Raw genomic sequence first — 27,260 nt, forward strand, 5'->3', positions numbered from 1 at the left:
GCGGCCCGAAAGCTGAACTTAACAAATAACCAGCCAACTCATGCCAAATCAAATATAAAGTAGTACTATGGTGCCTACTCTTTTTCTCTCTCTGCCCAAAGGCTGAGTCATCCAGATACTCCGTCAAATGAGGCCTCGAAATCACTCCTCAGGGAGTACTTTACCTAGGCCACCTGTCGCCTTTCCCATCCACACTCTAACTAAGTAGTGTGGTTGCACCTCTACATATATATAGCTATAGTACCGTGCTTTAAACATTAGATCATCATAACAGGACTCTACTATCATATATGGCAATTTACATCATATAAAAAATGTAATCATCATTCAATTTAGAAAAATTTAATACAACATACTCTGTACATATCTCAGAAAAATATATCTGTCAGATACTAACTCGGTAAAAACCTATGTATCATAAACTCGGCATTTAGTCGTCACATCTCATCTCTTCTCTTCTCTTCTCTTGGCATATAGCCATCATATTTCTCACTTCGGCTTATAGCCGATATAGTTCAGTATTACACAAAATCTACTCATTTAATGCCAATTAAAAATATACTCATATCACACAATTTTCTTTTGATAACTCATACATAACTCATCTTTCTGAGAACATACATACTGCTGCTAGAACGGGAGGTATGAATATCTCCGGGTTGTTATTTTACTAAATATAGATATATAGCTAAATACAAGAAAAATAGAGATAATCAGCCCTACCGTCTTTGGTTGATTTTAAAATAAGTATATAGTTTGAAATAACAACTTTCCAACTGGTAAAAACGTTCATAAAGATCCATACTATACTTTAAAAATATCATACTTAAATTTAAACGATTAGTTTTGAAAATAAAGTTGGTTAACCGAACCCTAGGCCTGAAAACCCTAGAAAATTCGTAATTGTTCATTTAAAATCTGTTTTAACATTTCAATTTGTTAAAACTCATAAACATAACTGGCATAATATAATCCCCTTACCTATTTCTTGAAAAACATTCGAGACGCTCGAAAACCGAACCCTAATTTTTTCCCGAAATCAAGAATCCACTCCGCTTGATCTGTAGATATTTGCTCCCTGATCCTCGTGGTGACCTCCGATCATTGAAACGGGCAACGAACGACGAAGGATCGAAGAGAGAGAGAGAGAGAGAGAGAGTGTGGGCACAAGTTCTAGAGAGAGAGGGAGAGATATTTTGATTTCTTAATGAAGAAGAAAACAAGAATCTATTTATAGACCCTTTGACCTAGTCAAATTCGTTGACGAATTGACGCCTTCGTCGAAGAGCCACTCAAGGTCGTTCGTCGACGAAGGAAGGACCTCGTCGATGAACCCTAAGTTTGATATTTTTCGAACATTCTGGATCTCTTTGTCAACGAAATTCTGAATTTCAGTGACGAACCTCAGAAGGACCTTCGTCGATGAGAACATGGAGTTCGTCGACGAAGCCTACTGAAAATCCCCTTTTTCCTTTCTTATTTAATTTTCTTATTTTCTTTGTTCGAGTCTTTACACAATAATTCAAGAATTTCTAGTTTGTCTATCCAATAAGAATTATTATTCTCTAAAATCCACCTTTGAACTCGTAAACAAACCCCTAAACTAGTCATTTGAGTCTATAAATGAGTTGTACATGAGCTTAAACCAAATGAATCCATCCTAATTCGGTTTTGGCCCATTTATCAAACGAACATCAAAATTAGACTTGAAAAGTATTAGTTTTTATGAACAAATGAGCCGAATGGATTCTTATTGAACCAAAATATCAATCTACTCATGAATAAATTGATGCGATTGCAATCGTATAGACAATGCTTAGATATACCAACTATAGTTAGTAAGCACCCAATAACTTCCCCTTCCAAATACACTCATATTATTGCAATCACAACCAATAATAGAATGTTACCGCAAAATAAGGGTAAAATTATCCACAAATGCAAATAAATTATTTAAGAAAAGCATGATAAGTAGATTATTGGATTCAATTATTCAAATGGACCTCAACATGGTAATGAATAATGACAGACTAATGAAAACAAAGAGCCATTTCTTTAAAAATAGGTTTTGGGTAGATGGAACAGATGGAGCATTGGATGATCCAATTTTTCGTATATACCTTGAACCAGTCAACATTTACCTAACCATATTGGGGTCCAGACAATTTATGCTAGACTTTTCGCTTGACATTAAGGAGTGAAAAAATTCTAACAATCCTCGTCATTCATGATATCTGGTGTTCCCCTGTTTCCCCTTCAGAGTGAAGAGTCTCTTCAAATGTGATTGATTACTCTGCAGTATAATTATAAGCTGCCCTGAATACTCTGCAGTATAATTGTAAGCTGCCCTGAATACTCTACAGTATAATTATAAGCTGCCCTGAATACTCTGCAGTATAATCATAAGCTACCCTGAAAATTGTTGTTTTATGTAAAAACATTTGACCAAAAATGGCTAGCGGAGGGTGGGGCTGGCATTGAGGGAGTCGGGCAAATCCAGTCTGTCAGACTATTCTCATATTCCTCTGTTCTAGCCCACAGATTGCGTTATGCCATAAGGTATTTCCAGTCTTACTTTCAAAATGAAAAAGGACGAATTACCATAAGCAATTTCTCCCTTGTGTTATGGGGAATCTCAACGAGCTTTTGGAGTAACATCTACGGTTCACAATTATACAATAGAAAAAACAAAGTACAATTATTCAGGTGACTTGAAAGTGTGTTTACTCTCAGGAGTTCTTGCCAAAATGTTACTATATTGTCAATATGACTGCTTCTTATGTTGTCAACGTGTGTAGAAATTTCAATATATCCTGGGTACAGCCATTTAATACGACTGGGATCTCTCAATGTATTGTCATATGTCACTGTTGTACCTTAAATTTAAAATGTCTTACTATAACTAGGGGGCACCCCATCACTCCTGGGCCTTCCATCATGAGGTAAGGTTCCCCATATTTAAGCCTCTGCTTAAGACTTTCTTCTTACTTGCAACAGTTAAGCTGATTTTAGAGCAAATAAAATTAGTGTTATGGTCAAAATTTATTTGATTTCAATAAAAAGAAACAGAAGGTAGAAAAATTTTGAGGATCAGGGTATACCCTGAGGGTTTATCTAATTTCATGAAGCGAGGGGCTGAAGAAGCATGAGTAAAATGACAGCAGTAAAAATATGAGTCATCTTCCTCACTTTTCTCAAGATTCTGTTTTGTTTTATATTTATTTTTTTATGATCGAGAACCTAGGGTGGTCATACCCCTTTGGACAACCGGCACGAGATAAATTCAAGGTGATCCATAGGGGAATCAAACCCAAAACCTCTTGCTCATTTGCTCGCTCTTACCATTGAGTCACACCCTGACGACAGTGAAACACTTTTCTTAGCATTCAATACTATGAGATTTTAATACTTAGAGAATACATGCCCACAAAGAGTTGTCTCTTCATTTCACTCATTTTTATTTCTCCTACTAAATGTGATCTTAATGTCAAGTGTCTTTTAGTCTCCTTTGTTTTGCTCATCATATAGTATCACATTGAATATTTTTAAAATTTACAAAATTTAAATTTGAAACTTGAAACCCAAACTCCCAAATACTATCTAGAATAAATTGTCACATTTGGAACAGTAAATATGCGTTGATCAACGATTTTGTTGTGACACAAACTTGACCCCCATGCACACGCACACAAAGCTACAAAAGCGGCCACCTAGCTAAATTATCCCAAGTCTTAAAAGCCTACTACCAAATTCAACAACGTCACGCATGGCATAACCATTAAACAAACCTATTGATTGGACTTAATGATGCGTGTGAAATACATATTTTATTTCTTTTATTTATTTTTTAATCTTTTAGTGTTATCAATGCTTATAACTTAATTAAATCCATTACTCGTTATAAGTTGATAGAAAAAACATGGCCATCTAATGAATTTTTTCTGAAATTTTTAAATTTGTTAGAATATTTTGAAGCATTAAGAAAATTGAAATTATCGTGAGTTAATTATAACATATCTATCTGTTAGCTCTAACTAGTTAATATTTTTTCATAGTACAATGCTTGTTAAGCTAGTATTTATTTAAGAACATTTTAAGAAATAGCAGTGAACACAAAGCATAGGGAAATCCTTTTTGTATATGTATAGATAACTCGTATTATATTACTTTTGGAAGTATAGAGCTGGGCATTAACCGAGTGATGTTTCGGTTCATTAGAAAATGTAAATCAAAATCAAACCATTTAAAATGGTAACTGAAATTTGTTTAATTAGTTTTTAGACTAATATCCAATAATTAATCAAATCTGATCGTTAACTAAAAATTACAATTTTAAAATCACTACAATAAATTTTCTTTTTCACTATAAACAATATGTAAATTTAAAATATTCAAAATAAAATTTAAGCATGAATCTTAGATCAATACAACTTTTTTTTAATTTAAATTATTAAAATTTATATAATATTTTGTTAAATTTTTATATATATATATATATATATATATATATATATATATATATATATATATATAGTATACCTATTCAGTTCGGTTAATTGTGGTAATTGAATGGATCAAATCAAAACCGAACCAATAATCAAAAAAACTACAAATTCCAAATTAAAATCAAACAAAAAAAATGATTAAACTTTTTCATTTTGATTTCGCAATTTGATCCAATTTTTTAAATTTTTTTTGCCCCTCCCTGGAGCAGAAGCCCAAAACAAATTAAAACATGTATAAAATTTGACAAAAGACAGTATAATTATAGATCATAATTCTTCCAAATTTACAGAACTCGAAATTTAAGACCTGAAATTTATACTCCCAATAAAAAATTATTTTTACTTGTTTTACTTCAAATGACAAGGTATTTTTTAAAAACAAAATTATTAAAAACTAAGCCTACGCTACACAACAGAAAATACCTCATCCCTCGTCTCATACCCTTTAGATCCTTTATAATTCACATAGACCCTCAAGGGATTAATTCCCATTATCATTCCTAATCACATTTCGTTCCTTCCCTTCTGTGTTTTGCAAACAGAACTGGCCCATCACGTTATGACATTTGCATCATAAGCCAAGGAGGCAAAGGGCTTTTCCTTACGCAAAGCCAAACGGCCCCCAAGCCTTGGTCTGCCGACAAAGTAGAGAAAAAGAAAATACCCACCACTAGGCACTAGGCACTAACCTTTCAAGCCTAGGCACCAACATTATGAAATTCTTTCATTCTTAAGAAGCCATGGCGTGTAAGGTATGAAACCCATTTATCATCCATGAAACCATTTCAAAGAAACAAGCCTACTCCGGCATCCTAATTAAGCTTCTATGCATACCAACAATTTTTTTAGGATTAAAAACCAAGCGTGTATAGCTAAATAGCCAAAAAAGTTGAGCAGAAGAACAGGCTCTCATGCATTGCGTCTAAGCAAAACAAGACATTGCTCACACAACCCAATCAAGCAAACTCACTTGGAAAAACATTAAAGCAGCTTAAGGCAATTTACAGCTTAAAGCAGCCACAAACAAGAAGTCTTTCCCAACTTTTCAACAGCTTTAGCTCCAATAATGTCAATTAAAACTTAATACACGTACAGAGCTTGCCCCTGTGACTTGTAAGCCATGCTTCACAACACTAATAGGCAATAGGCATAAGAAGTGAAACTACTCTGCAGGATTCATCTGGCAGCTGTTGTTCCCACCCAATTTCAGCATGTGTTCAGGTATCAGTTTCTTCCAAGGCATTATAAATCTGCCTTGCCTCCCTTTTCCTTCACTCAAATTCAACTCTTTGCACTACTTATAAACATACCAATCGTTGAAAATGAAAACGAACCTGTCATAACAACCCAATTTGAGATCAAACGCAGCAGAGAGAGAGTGAGAGGGAGGTGTCTTTAGCATGGAGATTAACGTGGAAGCTGAGAAGCCTCAACATCTTGATGAACAAAAAATGCCCCTGCTGGAAAACAAAGCCACACCTGAAACGGGGGAGAAGTCATTAATACAAAAGGCCATTAGCCAGACATTTCTGAGCACAGCCCATTTAGCCAATCTTTTACCAACCGGTTCAGTTCTCGCTTTTCAACTTCTTGCACCCATTTTCACAAATGAAGGGGAGTGTGACTCAGCCAGCCAGTCCATGACAGCTGGGCTTGTTGCCCTCTGTGGCATGTCATGTTTTCTACTATGCTTCACAGATAGCTTCAGAGACAAGAATGGAAATGTGTGCTACGGGTTTGCCACATTTCGAGGTTTGTGGGTCATTGATGGATCAACCACCCTTCCTCCAGAACTTGCAGCAAAATACCAGCTACGATTTATAGATTTTATGCATGCTTTGATGTCGATACTAGTTTTTGCAGCAGTAGCACTCTTTAACCAGAATGTGGTGAGCTGCTTCTATCCAACACCATCTGATGAGACTAGGGAGCTGCTCACATCATTGCCAGTTGGGATTGGTATCATTTGCAGTATGTTGTTTGTTGTGTTCCCCACCCAGCGTCATGGAATTGGCTTTCCCCTATCTCCAAATTAAACCTCACCTTGTTTCTTTGACTAATATGTACCTCCATTTCTCGCAATTGCGAAGTGTACCAAGCAATCTGTTTTCTCTTAAGAGCAACTTTATGAGCATTTCCAGCAATTTAACCATCTCTTAGTCAAAACAGCAATTTCAAGCCCTGGAAAAAAATTCGTTCATGAAAGTAAAGGCCATAGTGTGAAGAGATAATTTAAATTTCAGAGCATCACTAATGCAGTTCCACAGACTGCAACAGGGTTTAAAACCAGGTCAATATGATTCAGAAATTATTCAGTGCAAGAATGGATTCAGAAAGTACCATTAACTAATGCAGAAGAGAAAAAAATATAAAGAATAAAACTGAATAGAGGAGGAATGGTATGGAAGAATTTAGGCAAGAAATACTTTGAAACAAGAAAAATGAACGAATTTGAGTGCAGAAGAAGCAACACACATTAATGCGCCGACGAGCAATTGAGAAAGAGGCATTTAATGCATCATCTCTAATATGGCTTCCAAAAGAAGCCAAGGTTTCACTTTTTGTGTATCCTAAAGCCAAATAACATTCTAAAGAAACATTCTTGATAGTTCAAGTTGGTCAAATAAAATTACATTTTGGGCTGGTTAAAGCAATTTCTGGTCACCTACCCGCATGACAGGAAGTAGATCTTCCTGCGCAGCTTTCCTACAAAACAAAGCCAGGGTGACCGCCTGTCTGGAAACAGAGCTCCAGGAAAACCCGCTTAAGTCAGTGAGAGTTACAGGGAAGACATCAGTAGAAATCAAGGAACACGGATTGATTCCCTTGTCCTTCTCCCTCTTATTCTTCCTCTGTTAGGCCCTCCTGCGCTGCTACTCCTTATTGTGGGGTAGTTAATTTCTCATAATAGGGCAATCATCGGATGGTACACATGTAACCCAGAACACTATCCACTACAAGTTGCCCCCCTCAACCCATAATCCCATGAATAATCCTGACGTACGGGTTTAGGTATCAAGATCTCAATTCGCAGCTCAGAGAGTGCACTCTTCCGCGCCGTGTCGAACAAATGGCATATGGACTTCCATGCCCATCAACTTATCATCTGATCTGGGCTAAGCGGTAACTGGACTCTCTGGTCTTCATAAGTGGGTTCTCTCCTCATCTTAATATTCTCCTGTATGTGCCTCCTTGGTGTTTGATAACTCTTTTCTTGTCATCATCTTGTTAGGTGACTGACACATGGTGTCATACTGGTTAATTTCTGCAGGAATTTCTCAGAGGTACATATAGCTATCTTTTGTGATGTTTTGGATCCCGTGGCATATCCATGCAATTATGTAACACATGCCTTTGTTTGGGATTCTCCAGGCGTTAACCTCCATAAGTCCTTGGTGTGGCCGTATTAGATTTGCATCTCCTATTTCCTTGGGGATTTTGAACCCCAAATGCACTCATTTGGCATTTTCCTCTCCAAGTGCTTTTCATGCGTTTTCCTCTCTTCAAATTCTTCTCTTGCAGTTGTTCTTCCTTACTTGAGTTCATCCTCAACACTCATCTTCTCCCATTTGAGGCCTGGTCTCCTAACAATGCTTTGAGTTCTCAGATACGTATTCTAGTTCTTCTTTTTCGTACTTTAATCTGAGTTCCACCCAATTATAGTATCAGAACCAGTGCTTGCGTCACCACTTATGAGGCAAGGCACAAGCCTCAAGGCATGGAGGCATAAGCCTTTTAAGAAATTAATTTTTTATTTTAAATATATAAAAATAAACTATATATACCAAAATTAATATGAAATTTATTAAAATAAGTTATGCATTTTGTTGTCTGAATTTTAAAACTAAAAATTAAAATGGAAAAAGAAAAAAAATCTGAAGTCTAAACACATAAACCAGCCACATGACCATGGACTATAATGACTCAGCGACATGCATCCACACCTTGTAGAAATGAAACAAGAATAGAAACATGAGCAGCTCATCCAGGAGAACAACACTTGATATGAGACGCAGACTTGAGGTGTGAGGGAGAGACTGTAGAGACTCCAGATGAACGAGGGATTTTTGAAAACACCAATCGGACCACCAGAGAAAGAGAGGATTGGGAATCATAGTCTGCAACAGAGACGATGGCATCAGAGGAGTCTAGCCGGAGAAGAATGATAGAACTTCATCAAAGAGGCTTCATCAAGGGGGATGCTTCACAGGGTACTGCCTTCATCAAGGAGGGACTGGAGGTTGCACAAACAAAGGGCATTCGTGCCCTATTTTACTGTTTTATATATTTTAAAATATTTTTAACTTTTAGAAAACAGATCAATGGGCAGATCAAAATGCATTCGCCTTGAACTCTTAAGGCATGAAAGGTGCAATTTTTTGGCTTAGGTATATATATGCCCAGCTGCAAAAAACTACGCATTTGGGAGTTCTGCATTTTAAAATACGCCTTGGGGCATTATTGCCTATAAATGCATTGAGGCAAGCCTTAAGAACAACTTTTAAAGGACTGTTCAAAACTCATTTCCATGGCTAAAACCAAAGGCAAAACAATATTTCATCCTCCCTCTCTTTCAACTCCCTATTCATCTCTACCCCTTTCCCTTCCTGCCCGTGAGGCTAAAGCTTTCATTGAAACCAGGGAGCTCTCTCTAGAACAGCTTGGAAGATCTTTTCCCAAGGCCAAGCTCTTTGAACCCAAAGGATCTCCTTCCAATCACTCAGGCTTGCATTTCCTCCAACTTTATCCTTAGGCTCCCCGAACCTCACAAAACAGCTAGATCAGCTCACCCTAGGTAGATCGACATCGATCAGGATGCTCTTGACTCAGTTTCAGCTCCCCATCCCTCCCTTCTTTATCGAGTTCCTCAATCACCATCGAATCTCCCCTACCCAACTGTTTCCCAAATATTGGCAAAATCTAGCCAAGTTTGTCTTGATTCTCCATGAGCATCAAATTCTTTGTAGCTTGAAGCTCTTCCATTTCCTTCTTCTCTTAAACTTCTACCTTCTGAGGCTGGTGGCATTTCTGTGCGAAACCCTGCAAGAGTAAAAACCTTTTTTTGCACTTTGCAAGGAGTGTCCAGCTAGGACATTAGGAGAGAACGTGGAAAAGATATTGAATAATTGGGTAAAATAGAAGGCCTAACAACAATGATAGGTCTCTCCCTCTATTCATGATATATGTCAAGTACAATATCAATGACCATAATACCCGTACTAACTCACACTTACTAACATAACTCTTAACACATACTAATAATGCTAAATGACTAAATAACCATTAACTCTCCACCCCCCCCCCCCTGGGCGATGCATATGCTCCTAGCTTTGTTACAAATGAATTTCACATGAGCACTTCCCAAAGCTTTAGTAAACAAATCAACAAGCTGAAAATCATAATTCACATGAGCGATTGTAATGAGCTTTTGTACAAGTTTTTCCTGAACAAAGTGCCAATCAACGTGCTTTGTCTGCTTATGGAAGATCGAGTTGTAGGTAATATGAATAGTAGATCAATCATCAAACATCAACTCCATCGGCTTATGATATGGAAAATCCAATTAATCCAACATGTTCTTCTACCAAACAAGTTCACATGTAGTGTACGCCATAGCCCTATACTCTAACTCAACACTTGACTTAGCCACAATAGTTTGTTTCTTACTCTTCCAAGACACTAAATTACCACCAACAAAGATATGGTACCTAGTTGTAGATCTTCAATCAGAAGGCGACTCAACCCAATCTACATCTATATATCCCTCCATATGAGTGTGACCCCTATTCTGATATAAGAAACCTCTCCCTGATGCACCTTTGAGGTATCTAAAAATGTGAATTATTGCAACCCAATGACTTATTCTCGAGGAATCAAGAAACTGACTCACAACACTTGTTGCGAGTATAGTTGGTCGAGTGTTGTGAGATAATTCAACTTTTCAACAAATCTTTGATACTATCATGGGTTAGGCAACAAATCACCTATATCTAGCACTAACTATTGGGATCCATGGGTATATCAACGGGTTTAGATCCTAGCAACCTATTCAAAACTAAAAGATCAAGAACATACTTCCTCTCCGACAATATGGTTCCTATACAAGATCTAAATTCAATGGTCCCAAGTCCTTGGTCAAAAGCTTACTCTTTAGGAAAAGATTTAGGTCTTGGATGCTTTGATCATTGTCACCAATGATCACAATGTCATCCACATACACAACAAGCAAAATCCTACCGAATGGAATATGACAATAATATACAAAATGATCTACTACACATAGTCGAAGGCTAGGCTCAAGTACTACAACACAACAACAACAAGCCTTAAGTCCCACTAGGTGGGGTCAGCTACATGAATCCTTTTCCGCCAATTTACCCAATCGAGAATGCTTTCCTCTATTAGATTAAGGCCTATTAAATCCTTCATCACGACCTTATTCCAAGTTATTTTAGGTCTACCCCTACCTCTTTCATGCCAAAAATAATAACTAACTCACTCCTCCTCATAGGTGCCCTACTAAGCCTCTGTTTCAAATGCCCAAACCATTTAAGCCGCCCCTCCCTTATCTTGTTTTCAACCAGCACTATGCCTAAATTATTATGTATATGATTGTTTCTTACTTTATCTTTTAATGTTAAACCACTCATCCACCTTAACATTTGCATTTCAACAACTTTTACTTTTTGTACATTGTTTCTTAGTTGCCCAACATTCTAAACCATAATTTATAGTCGACTGACCTTATAGCCGTCTTATAGAATTTTCCTTTTAATTTTAAGGGTATTCTACAATCACACAACACACTTGACACACTCCTCCAATTTACCCAACTTGCTTTAATTCAATGTACTACACCTTCTTCAATTTCCCCTTCAGCTTGCATGATAGATCCAAGATATCTAAATCTATTAGTGCTATTATTTTCTTGACTATCAAGTTTAATTTTCTTTCCATTGTCACTCCTTACATTACTGAAATTACATTTCATATATTCTATCATATTCCTGCTTATCCTAAACCCTTTAGACTCTAATGTGACTCTCTAAAGTTCTAACTTAGATTCCACTCCACTCCTACTATCATCAATCAACACAATATCATTTGCAGACAACATACACCAATGGATCTCATTTTGGATATTCCTAGTAAGTTCATCAATTACTAAAATAAAAAGATAAGGACTTAAAATAGAACCTTGATGAGTACCTACTGTGATTGAAAAATCTCTAGATTCTCCCTCCTACAGTCCAAACGCTACTCACTACTCTATCATACATATCTTTAATGACCTCAGTATATCTACTGCAAACCCCCTTCTTTTTTTAGACCCACCAAAGAACTTCCTTAGGTACTCTATCATATGCTTTCTCTAGATCAATTAAAATCATATGCAAGTCTCTTTTCTTTCCCTAAACTTTTCCATTAAACTTTTTAAAAGATAAATAGCTTCTGTTGTAGATCTCCCAAGCATAAAACTAAATTGATTTTCTAAAATCCTTGTTTCTAGTCTTATTCTATGTTTAATTACCCTTTCCCATAATTTCATCATATGATTCATAATCTTAATTCCATGATAGTTATTACAGTTTTGAATATTGCCTTTGCTTTTGTACAAAGGTACTAACGTACTTTTCCTCCATTCTTCTAACATTTTCTTGGTTTTTATAATAGTGTTGAATAGATTAATTAACCAAATATTTCCTTCATCCCTTTAAACCTTTTCAAAGTTCAATTGGTATTTTATTTAGTCTTATAGATTTCCCACTTTTCATCTTTTTTAATGTCGTCTTAACTTCAAGGACTTTAATTTTGCAAATAAATCTCCTATTTTTAGTCTTCTTATCATTTGTCACTTCCAAGTTCAAAATTTTATCTTGGTTTTCATTAAACAACTTATCAAAGTATCCTCACCACCTCTCTTTTATGTCTTCTTCTCTAATTGAGACATTATCATTCTCGTTCTTTATACATTTTATATCACCTAAATCTTTGTATTTTCTTTCTCTAACTCTAGCAAGTCTACAAATGTATTTTTCTCCTTCTTTTTGTATCTAGTTTAGTATATAAAGTATCATAAGTTCTATATTTAGTTTCACTAATAGTCTTTTTGATTTCTTTCTCGCTTCTTCATATTTTTCAAGATGTTCTATATTTCTACAATTTTTTCATATTTTATACTAATTTATTTTTGTCATAATGGTTTTTTAAACTTCTTCATCCCACCACCAACTTTTTTACTACCCGAGTATCTTCCATTGAACTCACCTAAAACCTCTTTTGCTATCCTAACTCTAGAATTAGTTATTTTATTCCAAATAGTATTTGCATCTAACTTATCCCCTACTGTCCAATCACACTCTTTGATCATTTTATCTTTGAATTTTACTATATTATCTCCCTTCAAGCTCCACTATCTAGTCCTCTTGTGTTGATTTATGTTACTCTTTTTCTTCCATTTTTTAATACGTATATCTAATACTAAGAGTCTATGTTATATAGTCAAACTTTTACCTAGGATAACTTTACAATCCTTACAAATAGATGATCCCCAAAGAAGAAATCTATTTGACTTTTATTATACCTACTCTTGAAAGTTAATAAGTGTTCTTCTCTTTTTATAAAGCAAGGGTTCAATATAACCAAATCGTAAGACATGGAAAAATTTAAGATGGTATCACCAACCTCATTTTTATCTCCATATCCATGGCTTCCATGTATCCTCCCATATCCTATATTATCCTTTCCAATGTGACCATTCAAATCAACTCCTATGCATATCTTTTCAAACGTTGGTATCCCTTGTGAAATACTATCCATATCATCTCAAAATTGTCTTTTAAGATTTTCTACTAAGCCTATTTGGGGAGCATATTCATTATCTCCGGGCCTAAAGCTAACCTGATTTTAATTATCCGAACCCCTATTATTTTAACATCTACTACATTACTTTTTAGGTCTTTGTCTACAGTTCTCACCCCATTTTAATATTTCTCTTTACCAATGTATCAAAGTTTAAATCCTAATTTTTCAATTTCTCTAGCTTTCTCTCCTACCCATTTCGTCTCTTGAAAGCAAATTAAGTTAATTTTCCTACTAAACATTATTTCCACTATTTTCATACATTTTTCCCGTAAGTGTCCCTATATTCCAAGTTGCTAATCTAATCTTAGTTTCTTGTGTTAACTTATTAACTCTATCTCTTCTATACTGACCCGGTCTACTCCCTTGACCTAGGTAAATTTGGTAAGAACTCATGATAAAAAGATTTGATGAAGTTTTACACTAATTGTCAGCTATTCCAAGACTTGCAAATAAAAAACACACAACACTCTACAAATCATTAGCACAAAATCTCCACTACTAACCAACTATGTGAAAAAAATAACAATAATAGTAATAAGAAAAGAAATAACAAGAGAGAAGAGGATCTTACCGGTGGCTGAAACTAAAAAGGTAATGACAATCGCCTAAAAAATACTAAAATAAGTACCCTTTGGCACAAAAAATTTGATGTTGCTAATGAAAATCAACTAAAGAATATTTAAGAACGAGTGATTGCAAGAATTCTTCAATCTAAATTCAAGATTCAAATCCAAGAATATTGAAGAAGCAGTCTTCGTCAACCCATAAAATCTTTATTGCTTCTTCATGCAAATCTTTATTATGGTTGGTTCTTGTATATGGTTCTTCTATAATCAAATATGTAACATTGATTTTTAAAAATACCTCTTTCAAGTCACCACAAGAAGCATTCGCAATACAAATCACCTAACAATGATATATGCTTAGCTCAATAAGTTATACTCCAATAGTTTGAACGATTAATCCATATAATGATTTCTTAAGCCTACACATTAAGCCTGACTCTCCTTGAGGAACAAAGCTAGGCAGTTGCTCCATATAGACCTCCTCCTAAAGATCACCATGTAGTTCACATTCTTTACATGATTACATCTAACTGATGTAGAGGCCAATGACAAGTAGTGGCTAAAGAGATGAACAAACATAGTGAGGCAAGATTAGCAGCTGGAGAGAATGTGTCTAAATAATCCAAATCATACACCTAATTATATCCTTTAGAAACAAGGCCAACCTTCAAACAAGCCACAGAATCATCATAATTGACTTTCACATTGTACACCCAATGACAACCAACTATAGACTAATCAAGAGGAAGAGGTATCAAATCCCAAGTATCCATTCATGTAGCACACACATCTCTTCAACCATTATAATCCTCCACCCAAAGTGGGATAGGCCTTCAAAAATAGAATTTGAAGGGGAACTAAAGACAGCGTAACAAAATAGTAATACACGGGTGACAAGAAATCATAACAAACAAAATTAGAGATTGGATGCTAGGTACAAGTGCGTTTACCTTTCCAAACAGCTATAGAAGGATCAACATCATGGGAAATAAGATCATCCGACGAGGGAACTAGAGGCACAGTAGTAGAAGCTAGAGAAGGCTCTACTCTCTTAAGTCGCCATGTACACCTACAACTTGGGATGATCAAGGCGATGAGAAAGGCTCAAACTGGATGAAGATGTAGGAGGATTGAGCACAGATAATAGGCCGGGATCTAGAAGGTAATATAGAGAAAGAGACTCATCAAAGTCAATAGAACTCAAGGAATCATAGTAGTATGGCATAGATTCAAAAAAGGTAACATCAACAGAGACAAAGAATCGATGTAAAGTAGGGTTATAACATTAGTGACCCTTTTGAGTATAGGAAAAGCTCCAAAAAATACATTGATAGCACGAGGGTCCAACTCATCTATTCCTAAAGTTAACTGAGGACAAAGGACACACAACTAATTATATGCAGAAAGGCGAACAAAGAAGCCTTAAGGAAGATAGCCAAATATGAGATTTCACCATCAAGGACGGAGGATAGCAAGCACAACATCACCCCAAAAAACTTTGGGGACATTCATTCGATACAATAGGGTACGAGTGACTTCAAGAATATGTTTGTTTATCCACTTTGCAACTCCATTTTGTTGAGTGTGCACACAAAAGGTCTGATGGATCATACCAGAATTAATCATATAGGTAGCGAATTAGGAACTGAAGTACTCCTTAGCATTATCACTACAAAGTATCATGATTGCCATATCAAATTGAGTCTATTTGAGAACAGAATGCACAAAAGATATTAAACAACTCATAACAATATTTCATTAAATACAACCAAGTCATCCTGGAGTAGTCATCAACAAATGTAACAAAGTACCAAAACCCCAACTTCGATGTGACATGACTAAGACCCCAAACATTGGAATGGACTAGCATGAAAGGACTAACTACCGTTAGTCGACCCAGGAAGCAAAGGGAACACAATGATGTTTTCCCAATTGACAAGGCTCAAACTCAAGATTAGACACAAAATTCAATGTAGGAACTAGTTGTTTCAACTTGTCCAAGGACGAATGACCAAGGCGACAATGGATTTGAGGTGGTCTAGCAGTAGCAGTTGTGCAGGCAATGAGAGGAGAGAGCAACTCAAAGTAGTAAAGCTCACAAGCCTCACGTCCTGTGTCAATTTTCTTCCTCATCTTTAGATCCTAAATAATCATTGAATTAGAAAAGAAGGTGATAGAACAATTTAGTGACTTTGTAAGCTTACTAACTAACATAAGATTAAAAGGAGATTTAAGATGAGAGAGAAATGGAGGGAGTAGGATTTACTCTTCCTATCCCCTTAACTACAATAGTGGATCCATCAACAAGGGTAACTTTAGGTGGATTTTTAGGATACTAGAGGGCAAAAAAGAAGTTGCACCTGTCATATGGTTAGTGGTAGCAAAATCGATAACCCAAGGACTAGTGGGAAAGATACCAAATTGCATACAGACTATAGGATTACATTTTTAGGCAAAAGATGCAATGTGATAAGATGCTTGTTGAGACAATTGATATTGTAGAAACCTTGAATGCTCCTTAAATATAATCACAGTATGCGGTTCACTCAAACAAGTGACAAACGAAACCATAGTTTTGGGATTTGCAAACTCCATCCTAACACTCACAAACTTAAACAAATGATAACAAGATTAATTTCTGGAGCAATAACAACAACCACGAGCAAGGTGAACCACCATGAACGAGTCAAAAAAAAAAAACAGCACAAGGCTGCCACAGCACCAAGAATCTTAGACACAGCCCCAAGAAATCAACACAACACAGGAACAATTGGAGCAACCACGAACAAGGTGACCCACCATGAACCACTCACAAGTAAATCAGCACAAGGCTGCCACAGCACCAAGAAACTTAACCAACACACAGCACCGAAACAATTGGAGCAACCACCAAACAAGGAAAACCACCAAAACTACCATTGACAAGTCACCAACAAATTTATATAACACTGCCACAGCCTCACAAAAACAGCTTATGAACACTGTCACTGCTTCAAGAGACTCACCAATGGCCTTTTCTGACACCGAACAACTGCTTGATATTACGGTATATGGAAGGAATTCGAACATTGAATGAAAAACACAGAAAATACCACTGTTTCAGATCCAAGAAACTTAATAACCATTGACAAACAGCTTCAAGAAGCATCAAACAACCATTCCTTGGGTGATGCACATAAGCAATTAAAAAAAAGTGAGATCTTTGGACTAAAAATTCACTAATATGCATGGTCTTAAATTTCCACGAAATTGTCTAAATTTCCGATTTCCGTCACAGTCGAAATCAAAATGGCATTCAATTTTCGTCTTGCATAATTTCCGTTGAAATCTTCACGAATCATTTGAAATTTATCGAAATCTCAAAATTTCAGCTAAACTTGTCGAAATTTTAACTATACAATGGAATTTCGTCGGAATTCAAATGAGAGATTTAGGAGTGAAGTGAAATTTCTCTTTTAATTTATTTTATTTATTCTATCAATTACAAGTGCTTTTGAAATTATATGAAAAAAAAACTTACAGTAACATTTTATTCAACCATGCATGTCTAAATTATCATTATTTGTATAATAAATACTATTTAAATGATTTATGAATTTCATTTGTATTAACTGAATATGTTTAATGTACATTATCTTACAAATATGTTTGATACACATACTATTTTACAACTTTTCCACCTCATACAAAACATAGATGTATTTAATTTGTAATATATTAGTCATAAAACTTATATTATTATGTTTGTTAACCATTTCTAAAGTTTCACAAAGAATTTCATGCTTTACTACTAATTTCCATCATTTTTTTCAAATCAAAATAGAAATTGACATCGAAATCGAAATTTCCGTTGAAATTTCCGTTCTTTTGGAGCTTCCAAATTTGAATCAAAATCGAAATTTAAGACCTTGCTAATATGCTTATAGAGGGATTCGAGCACTGCTGGATGAATTCAAGCCAAAAACATGCCTGAAATTGGCTTCACACGCCAGCGCGTGGGGGCAGCCTTCAACCTTACATGAGGGCCTGTGAGGCACTGCCCGTGCCTGTCAGTGCCTATTGTGTGGTTTTTGCAAAATCTATAGTAGATTTGGGGTTCCTAAACTGGCAGTGCCACCCCAGGAAATTTCCAGAGACTGGTCTGACTTCCAGCCGCTGCTGGCTGTTTTCTAGGGCTACAATGTTGCTGGAAATTCTTCTATGATGGTAGACATGCCGCGAATTCAGGGTGGCTTCAGTTGGATGGTGATTGTAACAATTAGGGTTTAGGTCTCAGAATCATGCTTTGATACCATGTTGAATAATTGGGTAAAATGGAAGACCTAACAACAATGATAGGTCTCTCCTTTATTTATAATATATGTCAAGTACGATATCAATGACCATAATACACTTACTAACTCACACTTGCTAACATAACTATAACACATAATGACTAACCATTAACAGATGCAAAGTTCAATCCGTACTGCCCTCAAACAAAAACGAGAGAAAGGGTTCTTTGAGTTGCATGTCCCATCTTTCTTCTACCTCCTTTCCTAGCTAAAGCTCGTCTAAGCTAGGATCAACCCAACTTTGCAGGACCAGGTTGAAGGTAACTTTCCCACCATCCCAGTTTATGTCTTTCAATGCTTAAATGTTAAGGCCTGCTTTGCATGCCTAAGCCTTCTTATTGTAATTGTGTTTCCAAGTACTCCTCCTCCTTCTGCCTCGACCTCCAACTTTTTGGTTGTTCAAGGGGAAATCAAAAATGAAAGACAAGATGCTGCTAGATAAGTTGGCTACAACTCCATGTGAAGCTATAGAGAAGAAGCAGTCTTGGAAAACAGTCCTTCAGACTCTTTTACTAAGCCTCCCCATCAAAGAGGCTCTGAGCTCCTAAACCCCCACCATAGGTAGTTGAGTTGCTAAGGAGCCCCCAACTAACCCAACTTCCTCATCAAGCATTGACCCCACTTTGGAGGTTCCCTCCCCTCGATTTTCCCAGCCTTCTCTAAGAAGGTGTGGCTAGACTTTTATCCTATAAAAAATCTGTGTGGCTACTTTTCTCAGCTCTCCCACTAAGTAATTCGCAATTTACATTGCAATTTATTCTATATTTATCTACTTATATATACATAGGAGCATCTCTAACATTTGTTGCTGTTTGCGTGTTGAGATCACCCTCCTATATATTAGATTCTCCTCTCAAAACAAGCGTTCTTTGACCTTTCTTTTGTAATGTTATGTCGTGCACAGTTGATAAGTCGTAGTTCAAATGGACACCAGCTCCCTAGTTTCCTCTAGGAGGCACAGGTTGGCAAATAGATCTTCATTGTTAGTCTCCAATTATAAGGTTGAACATGCTAGGACAATAACCCCATCTTCACTTGTGCCACTGCTTCTATCCTGAAGGCTAAATTGAAGGGTGTTGCCCTGGCTGCATTGTGGTTCTATAGGACCAAAGTATCATGGGGAGTTGGTCTACCCATTTCCTGAGTGCCCCTTTAATTCTAATCTTGTGTGCATGAAGAGTTTTTTGGTTGGTCGCTTGTGTCCATTGGATTGAGGATAGCTCACCGATGTATACCAAGTGCAAATATTCATCTTGAAAACAAAACTCCTTGAACCAGCTGCAATCAAACTATTTCCCATTGTCCATCAAGATAGCATAAGGAAATCCTAGACCTACAAATGATAGACTTCCACATAGAACTTTCGCATGCTTTCTCCAAGATTTGAGATAAGGCCTCAAGTTCTACCAACTTGGTGAAATAGTCTACTGCAACCACCACGAACTTTCCTTGCACTGTCAATCTTTTGAATTGTCCAAGCAGATCCACACCCCCCCCCCCCCCCCGGGCGGCCCCAATCAAAAGAAAAACCATGAATTCACAATTGGCGTCTTGGGTGGTCAAAGTTCAAGATATACAAGCATACTATTGGCAAGGATCACATTTTTGGACAAACTCCAAGGCATCTTTTTGCAAGGTTGAGTAGTATGCTTAACAAAGGATTTTGTCCACTAATGTCCTTCCTCTGAGGCGATTTCTAAAAATTCCCACATGAGCTTCCAGCAGGATGTATTGTAATGTGGACAGCATGTAAAACTTTTGATAAAGCTCCCCCTCTCAGTAATGTATGTCGTGTGCTCTATGCATGATCTTCCAGGCTTCCCCTTTATGAAGAGTTCTATCCTTAAGATAAAGGATTATTGGGTCTTTTTCTTATAGATCAAGAATTGTATTAGAAAATATAAGAATGTACATTAGAGAAGCGCTTAAACCTCCTCTCTAGAGCATGCCACTTTTGGTTGACTGCACGTCGTCCTTGCCCTTCCCTTCTTGATTTAGCTTATCTCCAGCCCTTTCCCTTTCTTTTCTTCTCTCTTTCGTGTTCAATTCCCCTCTGAGCGTGTTCAACTTTCTCTGCATTACAATATCCTTCCACTTTTCAACAACTTGGGCAAAGTCTCTAGAAGCTTCTTTGAGAGCGCAAAATTGAACTTGGAGAGGGTTGACTCATTCATCACCACGCTACTGACTCCCTTGCTCCAAATTGAAGACCCCCAACACTTCAAAGTTGAGACGCACTTAGAGATTCTTCGTGCCTTTCCACAAGGCTCAAAGATGTCTTCCTTATGCGATGATTGCTCACTTAAATTTTCCCATAAACTAAGATCTAAATTCTTTGAAGGATGAGACTAAACCAGGCTCAAGCTCAAGTACACATCTGGGCAGATTTCTTGTGGATTGTAGCGAAGATGCAACATATGATTGCATCAGATAGATCATGTAGAACCATCAGGGCTCGAAAAGTTTCCAAGTGATCCATGAGAGCTGTGGTGCCATAATAAGATTATAATTGGCATTCGAAACCCTATGACCAGTAGTTCATCCACTATCTCATTTAGAACAACGCCTTTTCCAGTCTTTCTCTTCTACACCTCCGCAGGTGGTTTCTTTTGGCTTTCTCCAACATCTTTGCCTTCTTTAATCTCCACTCTTCTCCCTTCTCCCACAAGTTACACCCCTACCCTTCTTAGTATTTTAGGAAGGGAGGGGGCTGAACTTCCTTTGATCACAGCAGTCTCGTCCTCACCATGTAGTTGTGTGTTTGCAGCCTCTAGGCTACCTTTCACTTGAATGAGCTTGCAAGTCTTGGAGTTGTTGTTTTGTGAGAAGGATGTGCCTCAAAGGTACCCAAGATGTATGTTTCTCCTCTTTGGAGGTTATCCAAGACAAAAGAACACAGAGACATGTTCTTGTTCGCCTTTTTGAATTGCCTTCCCTTTATTATTCCAACACGAGCACAAATGGACCACGGCTGATTGTCCAATGTACCCAAAAATAGTGCCAAATTATTACATGATTTTTGGCAATTATCCTACGCGGGAAGACACAAACTTCCTACACAGCTTACATGTTAAACAAAGTTGGAATGAGAAGAGATAAAGCTCCAAGAAAACCTTATGATGCTTGCTTAAGTCAGTAAAAGTTACAAAGAATACGTTAATAGAAAGCAGGGAATTCTCATGCACCTCTTTCTCTTATCCTTTTCCCTTTTATTCTTCCCCCATTAGGATCTCATGTGAATACTCAAGAGGTTTCAACTGTCCCTCTCTACTTCAGGGCAGTCTATCTCATAGTGGGGCAGTCAATAGGGGGTTACCTTATGGGTTCCAGGAGTCCACAAGTAACCAGAATATTATCCAATATCCACACTTATTTGCAAAAATCAAAGCCCTCAATGTTTAGCATGGAAAAAATAAGCATGTATATTGCTAGAGATAAGTTACAAATTGTAATGCAAATTACCTTCTATCCAAGTTGCTTGGTGGATTCATAACTGACCTAGTAAAACATTAACAACAAGACCGTTATGTAACGCCATTATGTAACGGTTTTTTGGGTTACTGATACCATTACAAACCGCGAAATCGGTGGGAAAAAAATTCACAGTTGTAGCGGCCGTTATGAACAGTGTTCGTTACATAAACGCCACTACAGCCGTTACGTAACCGCTACAGGACTGTTACACTCAAAAAATCATTTTATCTTTTACTTTTCCTTCTCACTTTTTCCCTCTCTTTCATAAATCATATACCATGTGGCAAGAGGGGGAAATAATATAATGAGGATGACAATGATACAAAATTTATTATTTCTTTAAATACTCATAAGAGATGCAATAACTAACAATTTAAAAATATTAACTTGTTAGCAAAATATTTTATTTTGATAATATTAGAAATGTGATACTTATGTTATACATTTTTCAACTTCAACCTTCTTTCTTTTCTAACTATTTTATATTTGTATTATTCGTATGTCTTATGTGTCGAATAGATTAATGGAGTGTATAATGTATTTTTTTTTTATTAATTAATTTAGCACACATAAGAATTTATCACGGATAAGAACAATGAGAAGTATAAATACGCACACACATGTAATTTTTCTATCAATGGTGGTTTAAAACAAATGTAAACTTTTTACCCTTACCAAATAACTTAGTTACTCGAACTAAAGGATTCAAAATACACAAACTCTTTCTAAGAAAGGCTAAAAGCTTAAAACATGCAAATATGCTAATATGCACAAGGTTGTGCATGCTTCAAAAAAATTCACAGCCATTACTCCTGCTTCACGTTATGTAACATCCGCTACTCCCACTTCCTGTTACACCCGTTACCATTACGTTATGCTACTCGCTACCGCGATTTAAAACCATGGTCTGGAGCGATGCAAGTCAAACCATATATTCAGTCCACAGAGCACATTCACCAGATCCCAATACAGTGAAAACATACTTCCAGTATAAAGTTACATGAAATAAAAAATTAAAAAATATATATATTTTGGAAAGAAAAAAACACATACCGCAATTTAGTCTATCAAAATTAATTTTAGATCTACATTCTGGACTCTGAATTTTTTCCAGTAAGCTCAACATGTAACAACTCAGCAGCTTCCCGGACTTTCCTTCGATCCCAAAATCCACCAACCACTGCAGTCCATGTTGCATCATTAGGAACACATCCATCGAGAACCATCTCATCAATAATGCGAGCAACTTTGTTCAGGTCTCCTTTCTTACAGAAACAATTCACAAGAGAATCAAAAGTCCTGGCATCTATACTAATACCCCTAGTACGCATGCTTAGATACAATTGAAAAGCTCTATTTGGACCACCCCCAGTACAAAGACCTTGGGCGACTGCATTATGAATCCTAACATGAAGGCTCCAGGTTACCCGATTAGGTGATATCCCTTCAAGGACCATCTCATCAAGGAAGTTTGCAGCATCCTGGAAATTGCGAATGTCGCAGAAGCCATTTATTAATTTTGAATACAACCCTGCATCTGGTTTCAAGCCCTGAAGCTTCATCCTGTCAAGAATCTCCGTAGCTTCTTGAAGTTTTCCTTCAGTACAAAGCCCATGAATCAAAGTACTGTAAGTTATCATATTGGGTGCCAACCGTTTGGCAACCATGATCTCCAATAGCTCCATGGCTTCTGAAGAACGCCCACTTTTGCAAAGACCGTCCATTAAAGAACTGTAAGTAAACACATTAGGCTCTATACTTTTGCTTATCATGTCCTCTAACAATCCCAAAGCTTCATCCAAATTTCTAGACTGGCATAAACCATGTATCAAAGAACTGTAGGTAACCACGGTAGGCGAACAACCCTTCACCTCCATCTCTTTAAAAAGTTCCTTTGCTTCACCAGTCTTTCCCAATCTACACAACCCATTAATCAAAGTACCATATGTATATGAATCTGGCATGCACCCACGATTGGGCATCTCCCTGAATACCCCAATAGCTGCATCAATTGTTCCAGCATTCTTGCTAAGTGCTTTAATCAAAACATTGAGCGAAGCCACACTAGTAGGAATGCCCATTTCTCTCATATACCTATAAAATCTTATAGCCATCTTTAACTGGTTTTCATCAACAAGAACAGAAAACAGTGTAATGTAAGACTTTTGGGTGGGTTCACACTGGAATTCCTTCATCTTGTGGAAAACCCTAATGGCATCCAATGGTTTGTGAACTCGGCCATAAGCTCTGCAAATGGATAGGAATATGTCTTCAGGAATACTACATTTTTCCTCCTTCATTCTGTTAAGCAGTGCTTCAGCTGATCTAAAACAGTTTGCAGAGACTAATCGGGATATCATGAGTCCAAATGTATTGTGATCGTGCCGAAAGCCATTCACATACTCTGCTGTTGCTGAATCAAATACAAGAATAGCTTTCTGTATGTCTTTTTCTGCTCGTATAAGCTTCTCCACCTGGGAAGGTGTAATTTGTTTAGACCATTTAATCATTGTCTTGCTACCCATTAGTGCAATTCTATTTTGCAAGCCTCCAAGCCTAATAAAAGCACTGGCTTCTTTGCAATTCCATGTCAAAACTCAGCATACAAAAGTGAAACATCAGAGAGGCGAGGAAGTAAGCCGTTCACAAACATAATAATCATCTCCTGATATCAAATGGTCAAACAGCCAAGGTACAAATGCAAAAGCCAGAATCCTGCAAAGCAAATAGTGGTGCATTTACATTCAACATTCCTCTCAAACATATACAAGGCATTTTTATCAAACATGATAAGAGGACCTAAAGTCGAAGGATTTCTGTATTCTTATAATACTAGAACCGAAAATGAAATTGCCTTGATATGGGTCCCTGGGGATCCACTATTCTTGCATCAGTGGACCAAGATTAAGGATATCATTCTGACCAGATTTCTTGTAGAAGATGAAAGCCTACTCCAGTTATGGAGGCTCAACTGTGCCATTTAAACACAAAACTTCTATTGGGTGTAAATACTCAATTCTCCAAAATCAAGAAGAAACAACCAACACAAACCGAAAAGCGGATAAATGGAAAAAAAAACCATAGCCTGCCACTGATCTAGGTGTTCGCAACAACCAAAACCAAGCAATGACGCAGCCTCAACTCCAATAAAACCCAAAAAATTGAAAAGCAGGAGGGGAGGTTTTAAAAATAACCCAGTAGGGGGGGGGGGGAATGTGCAAGTTAGATATTATTATGCGCTACGTATTACCCCGCATAATGTGTGAAATATCAAAACTATGAGGTAAACTAATGAAGTTATAATTAAATATTACCAGTAAGTTATAATATTTATTTTTATCAATGTATAAAAAAGAATATTTTGTTAAAACAAAGGTACCTAAAACAATATTTTTCTCCATCAAACACAATTATAAATTTTTAAAATATTATAAACCTAACTTTGTACAAGTCAAGCATTACACAACAACAAATCATTTAGAAATATATCAACAGTTTTTATTGTTCTATAAGATCATCCTATGCTAAAAATAATGTTTCTAATGAAAATTATGAGAATTATACAATTTTAAATTAATGTCCTTATTGAGCATATGGAAAACTCAGATGCCAAATCGATTTTTCTCCTTTGAAATCGATAGGGAATTTAGCAAAGAAATAATGAACAAAGAAAAAAAACATACAGAAGAGAAAGGAACACAAAGTTAAATTCAAATTAACTTCAAATAATCATTTAACCTAACATTTAATAAATCATGCTATATAGAAGATATTATGGGGAAAAAAAAAAAATAAGAAGCAAATTAGGATCAAATGTAATCAATACTAAGATTACAAAGGAATCAGCTTGATGCTGTCAATCCTTAGCGAACTGCCAATCAGTTGGTAAGTTTGCAAACTGGCAAACTTGAACACGGATATGCTGCAATAAAATGTGCATGGGTATACTTATGTTTGTACGCACATCTCCATATACATCTGTGAGTGCTTTTTTATGTGTAAAAAACTTCCAAGCCTGAGGTCTGGCACCAATGAACATAACACAAAAGACACAATAAACATGGAAAGACCTGAGGGGCAGTAAATGGTAAATATATTTTCAGTTGTGAAAGATCAGAGAGGCTGCCTTGAAATACTAGCAGCAGAAACAAGTGGTAGCTCTTGTAAGTTGCTTCATATTTATAAATCTAAAAATAAAAAGCACCGCAGAAGTATAATACAAAGATTACACAGGCTTTCTTATGCATGAACTGAGTGAAGCATTTAAGCAAACAGGTGAAGAGCCAACTTCACCACAGGCCAATACCAGCCTCAACAATCTTCTTCTTCTAACCATCTCTTTGCCCCTCAATACTAAATTACAGAAATGGCAATTTGCTAATCTCCTTTGCTGCCTCCTCAAGCCTACCAATGGAGGAAAGGTAAGGATTATGAAAAGGGTTAAGGTTTTGAGAAATTGGCTACTTACGGCAGAACTGCTTGCTGCGGAGCTTTGGGGCTTCAAACTTCGTGCTTTGGTCTTTACCTATGATACAACATATTAATTTGAGTTTATGCTCATGTTGAAGTAGAGCCTTGAGAATGGGTGGAAATGTACGTAAGATGGGAGATAGAACTAAAATTAAATTGAAACTAAATAGTTCCCAAGGTTATTTAAAAGCTACACAGCTACCCTCTACAAGCTCCTCAAATGCACAGCCACTCACATGAAACCTGTAAAAACCAAGCAAATCAATTGAGACCAAAAGCCAAAGAGGGCTAGAGAAACTTTGTCAGTTTTGGGCCATGTCCATCGAGGCAGAAAATGAGGGAAACATACCCTTCCTAGCTTTCAAACTCCTCTCCCTTAATTCCGCCTTCCGCGACGCCTGCGACCGCAACGTCCACTGTGTCACTATCTCGTCCTCGTCCTCGTCCTCTGTGTCGCCGCCTGCTTCCTCCTCTGCTTCATCGACAGCTTCGGGGACAAGAAGGGGAACGTGTGCCACGTGCCAGGACTCCTGGGTCATCGAAGGGTCAAACGCCCGTCTTTCTCAAGATCACTCCGACAAGTATCTCCTGCGGTTTGTAGACTTCTTCACGTACGCCTTCATCGCTGCTGGTTTTTGGGGCAACCTTACTGTAGGATCAAAATGTGATAACGTGTTTCTATATGACGTCGTCGGAGAAGGCAGCAATGGTCGTGCGGCGGTCCAGCGTCCAGGTTAGGACAAGTGTGGTTTGCAGTGTGCTTCGATCAAAAATCAAAGCATCTTTTAAAAAGATGGCGTCGATTTGATAAAAATAACTTATTATGCTGATGAGAGGTGTGAGAATAAGGATAGAATTATAAGAGAAAGATAGGTTGGTGAAAGGAACTTATAGCTTAGAAGATTATCATATATTTTTAAACATTGATACCTTATTATTATAATTAACACTCATGCCTATTCAATGCTTATTTACCTTGTTGCTTGATGAATATGCGATCCCAAATGACTGGATGACATTTGTCATCTGATGACGAGCACTTTTCG

General features: G+C 36.8%; 2 protein-coding genes across 4 annotated transcripts; one reads left to right on the forward strand and one right to left on the reverse strand.

Annotated features, from left to right (window-relative positions):
- Positions 1 to 5,538: 5,538 nt before the first annotated feature.
- On the reverse strand, positions 5,539 to 27,034 carry LOC131144958 (pentatricopeptide repeat-containing protein At5g46100). 3 transcript variants are annotated; one of them, XM_058093952.1, is made up of 5 exons: positions 26,564 to 26,760; positions 26,417 to 26,457; positions 26,213 to 26,269; positions 22,798 to 24,459; positions 5,539 to 6,686 (listed from the first exon to the last, which is right to left on the reverse strand). In XM_058093952.1, the coding sequence occupies exon 4, from the start codon at positions 24,267 to 24,269 to the stop codon at positions 22,830 to 22,832; it is 1,440 nt and encodes a 479-aa protein (XP_057949935.1). In that variant the 5' UTR covers positions 24,270 to 24,459; positions 26,213 to 26,269; positions 26,417 to 26,457; positions 26,564 to 26,760; the 3' UTR covers positions 5,539 to 6,686; positions 22,798 to 22,829. The 3 variants fall into 3 exon arrangements, with proteins under 3 accessions (XP_057949935.1, XP_057949937.1, XP_057949936.1); XM_058093954.1 differs by lacking the exons at positions 26,213 to 26,269; positions 26,417 to 26,457 and having other exon boundaries at positions 26,564 to 27,034; XM_058093953.1 differs by lacking the exons at positions 5,539 to 6,686; positions 26,213 to 26,269; positions 26,417 to 26,457 and having other exon boundaries at positions 22,659 to 24,459; positions 26,564 to 27,001.
- LOC131144959 (protein DMP6) lies at positions 5,906 to 6,657 on the forward strand. The gene has a single exon (XM_058093955.1). It carries the CDS (start codon positions 5,906 to 5,908, stop codon positions 6,539 to 6,541), a length of 636 nt encoding a protein of 211 aa, XP_057949938.1. The 3' UTR covers positions 6,542 to 6,657.
- Positions 27,035 to 27,260: the final 226 nt, after the last annotated feature.

The sequence above is a fragment of the Malania oleifera genome, chromosome 12 (assembly GCF_029873635.1).
Source record: "Malania oleifera isolate guangnan ecotype guangnan chromosome 12, ASM2987363v1, whole genome shotgun sequence".
Taxonomy (NCBI): Eukaryota; Viridiplantae; Streptophyta; class Magnoliopsida; order Santalales; family Ximeniaceae; genus Malania; species Malania oleifera.

Coding starts and splice junctions, on each gene's coding strand:
- LOC131144958 (XM_058093954.1), bottom strand. CDS start 24,269: ATGGGTAGCAAGACAATGATTAAATGGTCTAAACAAATTACACCTTCC.
- LOC131144959 (XM_058093955.1), top strand. CDS start 5,906: ATGGAGATTAACGTGGAAGCTGAGAAGCCTCAACATCTTGATGAACAA.